At 41.4% G+C, this 13558-nt stretch overlaps 4 protein-coding genes across 5 annotated transcripts; all 4 read right to left on the reverse strand.

The window, feature by feature from the left end:
• Positions 1-201: 201 nt before the first annotated feature.
• On the reverse strand, positions 202-3020 carry LOC122414295 (leukocyte elastase inhibitor-like). The gene is made up of 8 exons (XM_043425424.1): positions 2878-3020; positions 2468-2592; positions 2190-2372; positions 1874-2084; positions 1580-1794; positions 1153-1359; positions 445-592; positions 202-343 (listed from the first exon to the last, which is right to left on the reverse strand). The coding sequence occupies exons 1-8, from the start codon at positions 2885-2887 to the stop codon at positions 222-224; spliced, it is 1221 nt and encodes a 406-aa protein (XP_043281359.1). The 5' UTR covers positions 2888-3020; the 3' UTR covers positions 202-221.
• A 300-nt stretch (positions 3021-3320) lies between these two features.
• Positions 3321-6086, reverse strand: LOC122414289 (alaserpin-like). Its single transcript, XM_043425411.1, has 8 exons — positions 5925-6086; positions 5654-5802; positions 5375-5557; positions 4928-5141; positions 4639-4853; positions 4144-4341; positions 3891-4032; positions 3321-3657 (listed from the first exon to the last, which is right to left on the reverse strand). The coding sequence occupies exons 1-8, from the start codon at positions 6034-6036 to the stop codon at positions 3497-3499; spliced, it is 1374 nt and encodes a 457-aa protein (XP_043281346.1). The 5' UTR covers positions 6037-6086; the 3' UTR covers positions 3321-3496.
• A 769-nt stretch (positions 6087-6855) lies between these two features.
• LOC122414292 (serpin I2-like) lies at positions 6856-9633 on the reverse strand. The gene is made up of 9 exons (XM_043425414.1): positions 9500-9633; positions 8983-9122; positions 8506-8682; positions 8213-8405; positions 7927-8141; positions 7589-7792; positions 7324-7465; positions 7204-7242; positions 6856-7067 (listed from the first exon to the last, which is right to left on the reverse strand). The coding sequence occupies exons 1-9, from the start codon at positions 9507-9509 to the stop codon at positions 6934-6936; spliced, it is 1254 nt and encodes a 417-aa protein (XP_043281349.1). The 5' UTR covers positions 9510-9633; the 3' UTR covers positions 6856-6933.
• Positions 9634-10150: 517 nt separating this feature from the next.
• LOC122414290 (serine protease inhibitor 3/4-like) lies at positions 10151-13434 on the reverse strand. Of its 2 annotated transcripts, XM_043425412.1 has the most exons (9): positions 13394-13434; positions 13170-13291; positions 12918-13087; positions 12612-12794; positions 11543-11753; positions 11253-11467; positions 10895-11092; positions 10585-10762; positions 10151-10497 (listed from the first exon to the last, which is right to left on the reverse strand). In XM_043425412.1, exons 2-9 carry the CDS (start codon positions 13177-13179, stop codon positions 10367-10369), a joined length of 1296 nt encoding a protein of 431 aa, XP_043281347.1. In that variant the 5' UTR covers positions 13180-13291; positions 13394-13434; the 3' UTR covers positions 10151-10366. The 2 variants fall into 2 exon arrangements, with proteins under 2 accessions (XP_043281347.1, XP_043281348.1); XM_043425413.1 differs by lacking the exon at positions 13394-13434 and having other exon boundaries at positions 12918-13084; positions 13170-13217.
• Positions 13435-13558: the final 124 nt, after the last annotated feature.

Consider the following 13558-nt stretch of genomic DNA (forward strand, 5'->3'; position numbering starts at 1 on the left):
AGGAAAATAAAATCCTCAATAAATTTTGAACCAGTGAGGCAGTTTTACTGCGATAGAGAATTTATTTGTATTTCTCAAAAGTGCACAATCATCGCTGTTGTTTTTATTTATTTCGATTATAGAATATATTGAATAATTTTGATAATAGAAGATAAACGCTCTTCATACGAATTTCATATCGAGAGTCTTTTGCGATGAGAACATTGTTCCTCAGGACTCTTCTAATTCGGTCCGCAATAGCGAATTGTCAATATATTGACGTAATCTTCATTGATTTCTCCGAGGAGAACAGCGTAGAAAGGACGATTGGCGATAAACTGAAAAACACCCGGGCCCGTGGCAGCTGAAAGAGCGAACAATTTTCATTGGCGAATTGATAATGAAGTACGTTGAATCGGTTTATCAGACGAGACGAAATTGGTGTTGAATACTGAAAAAACTTACGAGGAGAGGGTGGATCCTTGACGCCGATTGAATCGATTTCGAAAACAGCTGTGTGGACGGCTTGAGAAATATAAAGTTTGGGTTCCTCATCGACGAGCTTGTTGAAATTCGATAAGCCGCACGGACTGAACGGCGCGCCCAAGCCCAACTGTGGAAAACAGGAAATGACGACGAGTGGAAATGTAAGCTTTCAAAAAGTTCGAAATGGAAGCGAAATATCCTAAACGATAATGTAACGCGGTTAAGGGGGTTTTTCGGACTTTTTTTAATAGAAATATTATAAATTGAATGGTTTTCGGGCTTCGAAACACAAAATTTCAATTTTCAAAGATGTTTAAGAGCGCGAAAATCATTCAGTTTTTAATATTCCTGTACGATTAGAGCTCGTGTGACAGCGACTGCTTCACTGATAAAAACGCTCTTTGGTTTTTTCATCTCAGATTGTGACCAATCCCCCGGAATCGTGGAGACCGCGGAGAAACAATTGGGTTTCTGCGGAGTAGTTTTACAGCGAATCTACTCGAGATATCAGAGTTGAAAAATTCTAGCATAGAGTTGAAACGCCAATAAATAAACCCTTCAAATTTCAAAAGTCTACGTTTTTTTTTCTCCCCTCAAAAAATCGCGAAAAACCCCCAAAAAATTCGGCTCCCACACGGGGTGACCGCCTTAAGTTGGTATTCAAATTTGGTGAGTGTGCGTAGCTACTCGTTTCAAAGGTAGTTTGAGGTCCTCTTGACATTCCAGTTTATCGAACTGCGGCAACTGGATGTGGACCTCGCTTTCTGTCGCTTCAGGGATAAGCTTTTGTACAGCGATCAAATGGAAGTTGTCTACGAGCTTAAAAAAACCGGTCTCCTCCTTCGGCAGTATGAAGATCATCTTCATAGGAATCATTTTTTTTCCTTCATTCACCTGCGCACGAACAAGAAACGATCGATGGTTTTTCATTCGCGATATTAATCGTAGCAATGATAAAACAAAACTTTCCAAACGAGATTTGACAATGGAGCCTTCCGAAGCGCATGAAATCGGACTTCCGGGGCTTGGACATTGGGATCGCACCGAACTATAAAGTCGACTCTCTGCTATATGCACTCGGTGAAAAAACTATTGTCGAAGAAAATTCATTTACTTGGTACGGAACCACGACGTAATCGGCCTCAACTGCCTTGATATATCCACGAAGGAAAGTTCCGTCTGTGGCCATATAATCCACGTTTTTTTCGTGATCAGAGCTGAGGTGGAACGGTTGACTCTTGGGATCCGTTTCGTTGAATTTTTGCTCCCACGTACCCTTGAAGTAGAGAGCGCTCGCGAGAATAATGCACGGATGTCGTTCAATGTCAACTGCAACGAGGAACAAACGTTTTCTAGTATAGTTTCCCAAAGCAGAAGAGGACAGTGGCGTCAGAAGCGCTCGTCATACCATCCGCGATGACGTTGGAAATCTTGCTGCCCGTTTTCTTGGTGATCCAGTCGTTGATGCTTTTCGCTATCTCATAGGGATTTTCGAAATTGATTTTCTTCAATGGCGATCGGAAAGCTCTCGTAGTCGCTTCGATGAACTCGAAGCGAGGTTCTGTCGTCTCGGACATGAAGATGCCGTGGGCCACCCGGAGTCCTGCATCTCTCAATTCCTGCAACGAGTCCCAACTTACTTCCGGTCTTCACCGATACGAAAAAAACATGGGGTTTTCCGATAATCGAAACAGCGAAGATGCGATTGACGTCGGGATCCTCACCTCCAGGTGATCGACCAGCGCCTGATACGCTATTCTCGCCTGGTACTTGAACTTCGGAGTCTTGACGATGCCGTTAAACCTCGATTGGTCGTCCGCGCTCGCTCCGAACGATGGCATTGCCAAAGACACTGCCACTAGGACCGGTGAAAGAATGCGATTGTTCAGTTCGGAGCCAACGACATTCTGTGACGGCAAAACAAGCGTGTCGATTCGTATATTCGCTTTCGCCGATTCGGTTTCGTAACAATCGCGGACGATGATGAGCGTGTCATTTTTACCTGCCACAACACGGGCCCGAACTCGTTCAGACCTTTCGTCAGCACTTCGAGGGCCTCCGACCTCGTCCACAACACCTCCTGGTACTTGGAATTTATGTCCGTATGGGTCCATTCCTCGTCTTTGGCTGTCGACGAATAAACGCCCGGAAATAAGACACCACAATCGTGCAAACGTAATTATTTGACATTCGATTTAAGGGGTCTACCCTGATTAGAGTTTTCAAATAAATACACGCGGTTTCCATCGAGAGGTCCGCCGCTGCGTTTACTATTGCAATCTCATTTTCTTTCATAATCATAATGCTCGAGAACAAAATATCGGAAGCTCGGAGAGAGGCCAACGAAAAATTGAATCGACTTTGAAGGTAGATGCGAGGGTACGAATAAACGAAAGATCGGGCGGTACTTACGTGCAACCATTTTTTATTCTCAGTTGTAAACGACGAAAGAACGAGATTTGAAGCGAAAAATTAGCGAGCGTTGGCAACCACCCTGCGGATTATTCTCAACTGAGGCGGGTCCGGTAAACCGAAATTAGAAAAATAACGTGACGCTTTCCATGCGACTGGAGAACAATGGGCCACTTTTCGTGCCACCTAATTCGCTTTTTGTTTTCTTATCGATGCTTCCAAGTGCGCGGGATTCTCCGTAATTTCACAGCTCCATTGTATTTGAACGGTTGGCTTCGGGAGGGGATTCTTGAAAAATCTCGTTTTTCCTTCAACTTCGTGGATTTTTGAATCCAGCATCAGATGTTTTATTTTATTTTATTTTTTCAATTTTCTTATAGTTTCGTCGATAAAAACACTAACGTACCAAAAGGAATAAAGTTATCCGAAGTTAATGAGTAAAATTTGCATGAATTATTCGTCACTTTATTCATCGATCCTTCCATGAAAACTAACATTTTTATTATCGATTCTGTAGACCAGCATCGTCGACCCGATCGTTTTCGACGTTTAATATTTATCCTCAATTATTTATTTCGTAAAGTAAATTGATTATGCGAGTTTCCGCACGAAAAGCTGCTCAGCACCGTCGCGCACTTTTTTCCTCTTCTTGGCCTGTGAAGCGAGCGGTGAAGATATTCTGAGGGTTTGCGCCCGTGGTGACGACACAAACGTAGAAAGCATGGTCCGCGAAGAACAAAGTCGGAGAATCGAAGGATGATCGTGAAGAAAAAGCTACAGCTGGAAAGAACATTTCGTTTGAACATTTAAACTGGTTTTCAATGGAACAATAAACCGGGTTGTGGGGCTCCGAGTTTGAGAAGAAACATTTTTTTTTCACGGTCGAGTTTCAAACCGATTTATTGCGATGGATAGCGCAAATCAGTTGCAGAAACAGCGACACCCGGAAATTGAATGTGAGAATGAAAAAAAATGATATTTCGGGTGATGAATATCGGGCAATGGTTTCTTACCACTCGATGAAGCGGCCTCGCAACCTTCTTCATTGATTTCTATGACAGATTTTTGGACGATCTTCGTTACGTAGAGCCGAGGGGATGTAACGATATCTGAGAAGTCGGCTTCGCGAGGATCGAACATGCTAGACATTCCCATCTGTACGCGCAGCGTGCGCAAGAAATAATCATGGAGTCGATTATTTTGGCGAACATGTTTAATGAACGAGGATCGTAGGAAAAAAAAGTTCAAATGGAGCAAGACACTCACACGTGACAAAGGTTCCTTGAGGTCGATTTCACTTTCGATCTTGAATTTTGGCAGATGAATGTAAACTTTTTTTTTCGTTCCCCTTGCGATAAGTTGTTGTACGGTTATTTGGTGGAAATTTTTCTCGAGATGCTTGAGACCGGATTTTTTATTCGGAAGTATTATGTACATGCTCATGTTGTGAGCTGCATCTTCGGTCTGCAAGAGAATAAATTTATAGAAGGGATTTACTGGCTAAACGAAATTTCTGTTGGGTCAAATCTAGTAGTATCGAGGAAAATAAAAATGATGGAGCAAGTTTTTTGTTGGATCAGCAAACTCATTATTTGTCAATTTGTGATCGCGATATTCGTTGAGAGTTTTATTGCTTTGTCAAATGAACGAGTTTCTTTTGAATATTTTGTTCCTGCTGGGGCGGTAAAAGTCAAAGGATTTTTCTGACCCGAGAACGAATTTAGAATTAGTCGAATTATCTTCGATCGGAAATGATCTCACCTTGTACGGGAGCTCGACGAATTTGGCATCAGCTTCGGGATACTCGCCGTAACGGAAAGATCTTTCGACACTCATCGTTGGAATTTTTATTTCCGTCCCGTCCTCGAGATAAAACGGTTGTTCCCGTGTATTTTCGACGACGAAATTTTTCATCCAAGTGCCCTTGAAGTACACAGCGGTCACGAGGACCATGCTGGTATCCTCGTTGACGTCACCTGCCACAGAAACCACGTTTTGACTATTTTTTTCTTGGAGCAAACTATAAAAGGTCGTCGAAGAGCGGGCTTGCCTGGTTGTAAAACGCTTTCGACATGGCCGTTCGTCCTGTTCCGGCTCCATTCGTTTATCGTGTTAACCGCTTCGGTTGATTTTTCGAATTCGATTTTTTGAACCGCCGAACGAAAAGCTTGTGCAGTGACTTCGATGAACTCACGTTTCGGTTGAATCTTCGACGAGAGGAATACGCCGTTGGCAACGCGCAGCTCCACTCCTCCCCTATAGCTCTGCAACGGATTTTCATACGACGTGAACGCTGCTCATTGCTATCAGCTCGATTGTAAAGTTAAGCGAAAGTCTATAAAAAAAACTTGGAAAATTGTTGCACAAAAATAATCGTTTCAACTCGCGATTACTCAATTATCACAGAAATATGATAAAAATTTAAAGCGAATGTGACAATTTGTCGATTTACCATTTGCGCCCTAACTGAGTGTAAAATCTATGAAGAAAGACTCACAGCCAAGTAATCGATGAGAGCTTGGTATCCAACTTTTCCAGTATATGTTATGAACGGAGTCCCGACAACGTCCTGAAATATGTTTTGACACTTTCTGCGTGCTCCAAAGGACGCCATGGCCAAAGTAAGAGAAAGACCGAGCGGAGAAACGACTTGATTTTTCGAATCGATTTTCGCGACTTCCTGATCGAGGCCGAGAAATGCACGGAGCGTTCAGTAAATATCAACGCAATTTTGTAAAAGTCTGAATTACAGAACGAAAAGCCGAAACAGCGTTACCTGCACCAATTTGCTCGAGAAGCGTTTCGAGTCGCGAGTTACTGTGTTGAGGGCATACTGTCTGACCCTGGAGTCGAGCGCTCCCGGAGCTTCCGGTTGCGCTGCGTTGGAGGCTGCGACGTGCAGGAGTAAAGCTCCCAGCAGGAAAACTATCAAAAAGAACACGAGAATATTGGAAAAGTCCGAAAAACTCGTACGATCGGATGCGAATGAAAAGTGAAGAAGGAGCAGCCCTGAAAAAAAAATTCCAACGAGTGTGATGACAACTTACGTCGAGGCATTTTGTGGACCAAAGCTCGAGTTGTGAAACTGGAAGCTGGATAAACTCTACGCAGAAAAAAGTGCAGATGTTCCGAGAAGAGAGTTTCAAGCTGTTGTGGCATTTGCGAATCGTGCCGAACGGTTTTATTCGCGTTGCAATCGTTGCTGTGCAAAATACGAAAAAATCATTACGATGGAAGATTTAAATGAGACGAAAATATCGCGGTGAGTGTTGCACGTGCTAGAAAAAAATGTTAATTGTTTATGAAAGATCACGTAAGCCATTGTCGCAAATGTGAAACGTAAATGTGGAACCGAGCATGATAAAAAATTCTTCCGGGCCACGTTTCTTGCCTTTCAGTATTTTTCCTCCCATCTTATCAGCAATGTCGTCTCGTTATTTGCATTTCTCGTTAATCATTTCGTCACAGCCATGAAATATATGTTTGATTAGTTTCACCTTCGAAATGTGTGATATCCATAATAGTTGAATTCGTCGAAAACAAGTATGATTCATGTGCGAGATAGTCTGAAAAATACTTTGAAGTTCTCTCGACTCAAAGATACAGCTGAGAATAATGTTCTGTTCTAGAAATGCAGTTGTCCAATAGCTCATTTTTCAAAAGCATTTATTTACGACGATAAATACAATTTTTTTATCCTTTACATCGTCACTTGATACAATATCGATAATTAACAAGTTAATTAATGAATAAGACAAATTGTTATTGAGATGAATGATCGTTGAGACAAATAATACGTAAAATTTACGCAAATAATTGACTAAAATATCAATCTTTTAATATATACGAATATATCATAAAAAGTGTAAAAAGAAATTCCATGGAAAAAAATCACAAACCCTGCTGAAAATGTTTTCGAAGCCTTTGAAATAGGTTTTAACCTTTGAAATAATTGAACGAGTACTTCTACCAGCTTGAGCCTATGAAATCGCAGTTAATCTATTTATTGGCGAAAAAAATGGAATATTCTATTAATATATGCTAAGATTTATAATTTTAACCGTTGAACCGTGCGACGAAAACGTCCACAGAATTTAACTCCTCGGTTGTACCGATGATAACGTAGAAGGGACGATCTGCAACGAAGGGTATGTATTCGGGGCGAGGGGCTGGCGGATGACAAGGCGGAACTGAAAGTGGAAGCCGAAACGAAAAATTTTAATTTTCGTAGTGAACACGAACGAATTCGTAATTTTACATCGATCGAAAGTTAGAAACAAAAATAAGCGCCTTTGGTGTAATTAAATTAATATTGAAAGTTCTTACCTAACGGCTCGTAAGACTCGCATTGTACTTCATTGCATCCTTCGGATCGTACAGAAAAAAAAAAAATAAAAGTTGAGAGACGATTAAGCCGAAAAATTGATAAAGTGAAGTAATTTTTACCCGTTCCTGACGCGGCTTCGACTCCTCCCTCATCGATTAATATAATGCTGCTCTGTACGACATCGTTGAAATAAATTCGAGGCTTTTCGGCTATTCCTGTCAAGTTAGCTTCGAACGGATCGAACAAGCTTCCGAGATTCAGCTGGGTAAAAGAACGCAAAATCGACGATTAATCACGTTATCTTTGAAATTCCTTACTACTCTATCGCCTTAAAAAAATGTCTGACCAATTATTCGCTGCTATTTCGTAGCAAGGTAGACTCACATGCGTCAAGGGGCTTTTGAGATCAATCTTATCGCTTGTGATGCTGAATTTTGGTAGTTTAATCGAAACATTTTTGACGTTTCCGTATTTCTCATGTATCTTCGCGGTGATGTTCAGGAACTTCCTTTCCACATGGGCCAGCCCGTGCTCCTCGTCCGGGAGTACAATGAACATGCTGACCTTGGGTTTGTCGTCTTTCCCGCGCTGCGGAAAAGTCACCCTCGACATTACTTTTTATCGTATAAATCAATTTTTCATCAGCTTTTTTAATAACATTCGAAGGAAATTTCAGGAGATGCGAATCTGCAAAGCCTCCCCATTTTGAGGAGAAATCATACCTTGAATGGCAATTCAACGTAAGTTGCGCCAAATTCTTTAAATTCTCCGTAGCGAAATGATCCCGCAACGCTCATCACAGGCACTCGTTTTTTCGTGCCATCCTCCCTGTGAAATGTGCCTTGTTTAGTGTGCAAGTCATTGAATTTCTGCAACCACTCGTTCCTGAAGTACGCAGCGTTCGTGAACGACAAAGCCTTGTTCGGGGCAAGATTTCCTGTTGAAAAACGAAGCCTTTTTAAGTATCGTTGTTCCTACGGGGCGAGAGTGAACGAAGGATCGTCTTACTCCGATTTATAATGTTCGTTAAGCGACGTCGCGAGTGATACTCGCACCATTCCTTCATTTGGACGTTCCTTGTCAAATTCCGCGGCGTCATACCGAAACGTTCCTCGATAGTTCTTTTGAATTCCGGGCGAACAGAGATATCGGGAGAAACGTAAAAAGCGTTGGCCATGTGCAGTCCAGTTCGCTCGAAATTCTGCAACGGATTCAGACTCAAAACAATTGTTATCTGCAGTTGTGAAATTCGCGTGCACTCAACTAAATGTCTAATGATCCTTAGCCGTGTGTAAACTCACTTGAAAATGATCGATGAATACTTTCATTCCAGTTTTTTGGTCATCTACGATTTGCTGTAGAAGATATTTCAACGAATTTTTGTACGCTCCGTTCGCTCCGAATGATGCCATCGACAGAGTCATATAAACACCGAGTGGAGAATAAACGTAATTGGGAGAATTCAATAGGGCGACCCACTACGCGAAAAATCACGTTTCATTTGAATATTCGCGTTTTTAACAATTAAATCATTCATTATTCACTTAACAAATAATGAAAACGCGAAAAATCGTAAAATTTATACGAGAGCTTATGGAGATTCCATCACCAGAGCACATTATTTCTATTAAATAATTCATACACTGAATAATTCTAAATTCCTGATACAAACTGTCTCACAGATTGAAAAAAATTTGAGGAATCCATAGCAATGATTAAAATAAAAGGTTACCGCATGCTTGAAAGAGATTTTATCGATAATTTTTTAGAAACTATACCGGAGTCAGGGTGGACGCGGTCCAAGCCGCACTGAGCACTATACTGTTGCGAGCTGCAAGTCGTGGCGAATCCTCATCGATGAGTGTTGATTTGGGAGCAGCAGTTACGGAGCACAGGCCCAAAGTACCCAGTAAATAAACTGCAAATTTGTTCCAGTACTTGAAAAATTCCAGGAGATTTGAAACTCGAGTACATTTAGCAGACAGTGAAAAAGTGGAATGAATTTGAGCCTGAAGCGCGGCTTAAAACGCGATGCGAAGCTTCTCTTCGACGTGAAATGTTCCTCGAATGCGATGGCGAGGCTCCATTTGGTCCATCGCACTTTTCGTCTTTGGATCACGTCGCGGAACCGCGCGGCTACAATGGAGTCGCGTTTCGTGCGTAAATTTTCAAGCATCTCAAAAATGAGTTATTTACTATAAATTATTGGAACGACTTATTTCAGATCGTGGTCGAAGCTCAGCGCCGATCTCCGAATATGAACGGTGGGATCGATATCGAGTTTTTAATACTCACGGAAAATCATTTCCGATGTTTGATTGAAACGCCGGTAAAGCGGGAGGCAAAACAGTATTTTACGCAATATTTCGCCGTTGGGAGTGTCGTAACTGAAATTTCGAGCGGACGGAACGTCTCTATATAAACTAATGGCCTGATGCTTGAAAGATCAGAAGTGGGATGCAGAACAATGCTTTCATGTGTCACGTTCCATTCTCATTTGCTCGAGTCTCTCTACGTTCGCATAAACTTTTCGATAATTTATTGTGTCGCAGGGGACACTCGATTGTTATGGACACGAAACAAGGTATAAATCGAGAGGTGACGCAATGGTCCGGTTCAAAGTCCAAACAAAGGCGGTTGCTCGGTGGCGATAGTGGAGTCGAACATCCCTCACGTAACGAAAATAGCGATAGTCGTTCCTGCCAAAGGAAAACTGAGGCGGTGCCCTCTCACGAAAGCTCGATCGAATAGTTCTATTTCTCGAGGGACTGGACGAGAAAGTAGTTAAATCGAGCGATTTCGTATTGGGAATGAAATTGAATTTTGGACTATTCACTGTCGTCTGGGTAGCGTGGAATTTCTGACGGATATTTTGATGAAGAATGTTCGAATTTCCCAGAAAATCTTGAATAGTTGATTTATTTTTTTTTTCATTACAGACTCGGAGTTGTGATTTTTGATAATTCCTTGGAGTTTCCATTGTTTCAGTATAAGATTCACAGATTTCATTCCATCTTTTTTATGCTATTATTTTTTCATTTCTTACTCAGATAAACGCGAGGGTTACGAGGACAGAGAATTTTTATCGTACGTGTAACATATGTTCTAGACGAATAACGTTCTGTCGATTGAACATTTGAAACTGGACTTAAGTCGATCTTCTTAACCGGTGAAGCGAAGCGTGAAGAGATTGATCGGATGCTTGCCGGTCGTAGCGATAATAGCGTAGAAGGGATGGTTCGCGATAAATCGCGTATATTTCGGTCCGAACGATCGGGATTCGAAAAGTTCAACTAAAAATAAAAGGAAAATTCATTATTTTTTCAATCGGCATATATGAAATGGAAAAATCGTAAAACTCGTTGAATTGAATTATTCACCGGTTACTGCCGCAGCTTCGCTGCCTTCTTCGTTGACTTCTACGACAGCTTTTTGCATAACTTTGTTTACAACGATTCTACCAGTCGAAATAACTTCGTTGGGATCCTGAGTGTACCCCCCACCAGTGATGCCCGAGAAGTCTGCTCTCGACGCGTCAAACATGTCCGTCATGCCCATCTGTGAAACAAGCCGATTTTATCGTCAAATTTTGTCCCCTGCGCGTCATAAGCTTGGGGAAACAAAAATACCTCGCGATTGTTCGCGAGAAAATGTGTCGTCAAATGTAATTCAATGAAAGTGTGTTCTTACTCGTTGCAGGGGTCCGTTGAGATCAAGTTCACCTTCGATTTTAAATTTTGGTATGAGCATATCAACATTTTGGTATATTCCGCGTTGGATTAGTTGCGAGATGGAAATTTTATCATAATTTTCGTCCACAGTGGTAAGACCGTCCCGTTTATTCGGAAGTACGATGAACATGCTTATGTTGTGTTGATTATCTTCGCTCTGTGGAGAAAGGATCGTTGGATTCATTATTTTTTCGTCGAATAACTCGAATCTCGTTTTTCACATTCAGAAAATGTAAATGAATTTTGTCCTCGAAAAAGAACAAACGAGTTTCCATGTCGATCGAGATACGACTTTTTACGAAACTTTTTATTCCCACCTGATAAGGAAGTTGAATGAAGGTGGCGTCGACTTCTGGATATTCCCCATAAGTGACGTTGAGCACTGCGTCCATGGTTGGAATATTTTTGTGAGTACCATCTTCATGGTAAAACGGTGAATCTCTTGTAACTTCAGGGTCGAATTTTTTCAACCATGTGCCCTTGAAATACACCGCGTTAACTAGAGTCATTACCGTATCGCTGCCGAAATCACCTGCGGTAAAATTTCCAGTAGTTTTATTCAGTCGCTCTAATTTTCAATCGCTCAATACGCGTCGACGAGTCTCACCTGGGCTAACGACTTCTGTGATACGATTGTTCGTCTCTGCCGCGCCCCATCTGTTTATAGTTTGGCTCGATTTCGCTGCATCATAAAAATTGAGAGTTTGCGCCTGGGAACGGAATGCACGTTCCATTGTATCGGCAAATTGGGGGTTAGGAGTTATTTCTGAGGAAAGGAATACCCTGTTGGCGACGTGCAATTCCGCTTTTTGGAAACTCTGCAACGTAAAGCGAATCGACGAATTCGCGGTTATTCGTATGCGGCGTTTCTCACCGCTGAAAAGTTGTAAAATATTATTTCCACTCATGAAATCCAAGCCGCTTTTCTTTCACGACAAAGTATCATTAATACTCAACGCCGTCTTGATATGATTAAGGTGGATCGTGCCCGAACGATCCTATTTTACGGGTGTCTAAACTCGATCGATTTCTACTCCCTGATTAAACCTACAATCACTTTAAATTAATGTCAGAGTCATTAATTCGAAATTGTAAACCAATTTTTTCAATTTATCATTAGGCGAATGAAATTCCAAGCCATTAATTAATCGGGGATCCATCGCTGACTAAACTCAAAATTTCATTCGCCCCTGGCGAAAATACTATTGTTTTTTGTGCAAATAAAAAAATGTGAGCTTGTACGAGTGCTCATTACCAATTTCGTTTAATCTTTAACTTATAATGCATCTTTGTTTCTGGTAAGAAAATCGTCTTGAATTTTTTCCCAAAGCTTCGTTATATACTTCATTGTTATTGACGTGTACGTTAATCACAATCTTCGTAAGAAGCGTTCATTCGTTATACGGAATGATGAGCGATTTTTTACGCATAGTCCCCACAACTCTGCGTGTATTTTTCTTTATATTTGAACACGTTTATCTCAATAACCAATAAGACGAACCCTTTAAAATTCGATACGCGTTTCAGTCGACTGCCCATTTAAACTCTGTGTAAATTTCAAAACGTTGTTAAGAAAATCGTTTCGTGCACGAACTACCTTAATTTACGACATTCGAGAAGCCTTTATATTTGGAAAAGCACATTTTTATAAATGTGAATTCGCTGTCGAGACTCACATTCAAATAGTCGGTGACGGTCTGATATCCGATTTTTCTAGATTCCTCGTCGTTGGAGAGTCCAAGAGCCTTGCGAAGTTGCATTTCGGTACGACCCCGTGCCCCGAAAGCTGACATTGCCAGAGTCATCGACACACCGAGCGGACTAACGATGAAATTTCCTCGATCTTTTTTCGCGACTTCCTGCGCAATAGAAGAGAAAAACGATAATTAACGTTTCTTCTGAAACTGAGTAATTAGCATGATTATTCGCTAAGATTAGACACAGCGATAATAAATTCAAAACCATATCAATTGTCGACCCACCTTAACCAATTTGCGCGAAAAATCGTCCGAGCTCTTGAGTACTCGGTTGGTAGATCTCCGTTGATTCCAGGCAGACGTCCCATATTTTTCAAGCATTCGGCCCCTGATCGATGGTCGTTGAGCTGCGATAGCAGCGACGTTGAGGATTACGATCCCCAGTACGATAACTACTAGCGGTGACAAAAAGGCGAATTTTTTTCACAAATTTTCATCTAATAAATCTTCCTTGTACTTCATCAACGCTGTACTTACGTAAACGCATTTTCGATAAGCTGGGAATCGGCAGTGGATGTAAAGCGATGAACAACCCAACTTTTATCGATTAATTTCTAACGCTCAGAAGTCTGGTAAGCGATACTCTCACACGAACTGGTCTGAAGTGGAAGGAGAAAATCGGCTTTATATACGAAATTTGGCGGTTCGGTAAGCCGTTCGAATGGAGCAAAAAAACACAAGACAAATAAAAAGACGTTTACGCTTATGAGAATATAAATTGTGGCATTAGTCGTGATGTTTGAATTATTGTAACAAGTGTGATCCGGGAAAAACATGCGACGTATTCGCAACGGGTACGTTTGCTTTTACGGCTTCTTATCGAGGAACGTGATCCCCACTATTAGCGTTAAGATTTCGACACTTTA

The sequence above is a fragment of the Venturia canescens genome, chromosome 8, assembly GCF_019457755.1.
Source record: "Venturia canescens isolate UGA chromosome 8, ASM1945775v1, whole genome shotgun sequence".
Classification (NCBI taxonomy): domain Eukaryota; kingdom Metazoa; phylum Arthropoda; class Insecta; order Hymenoptera; family Ichneumonidae; genus Venturia; species Venturia canescens.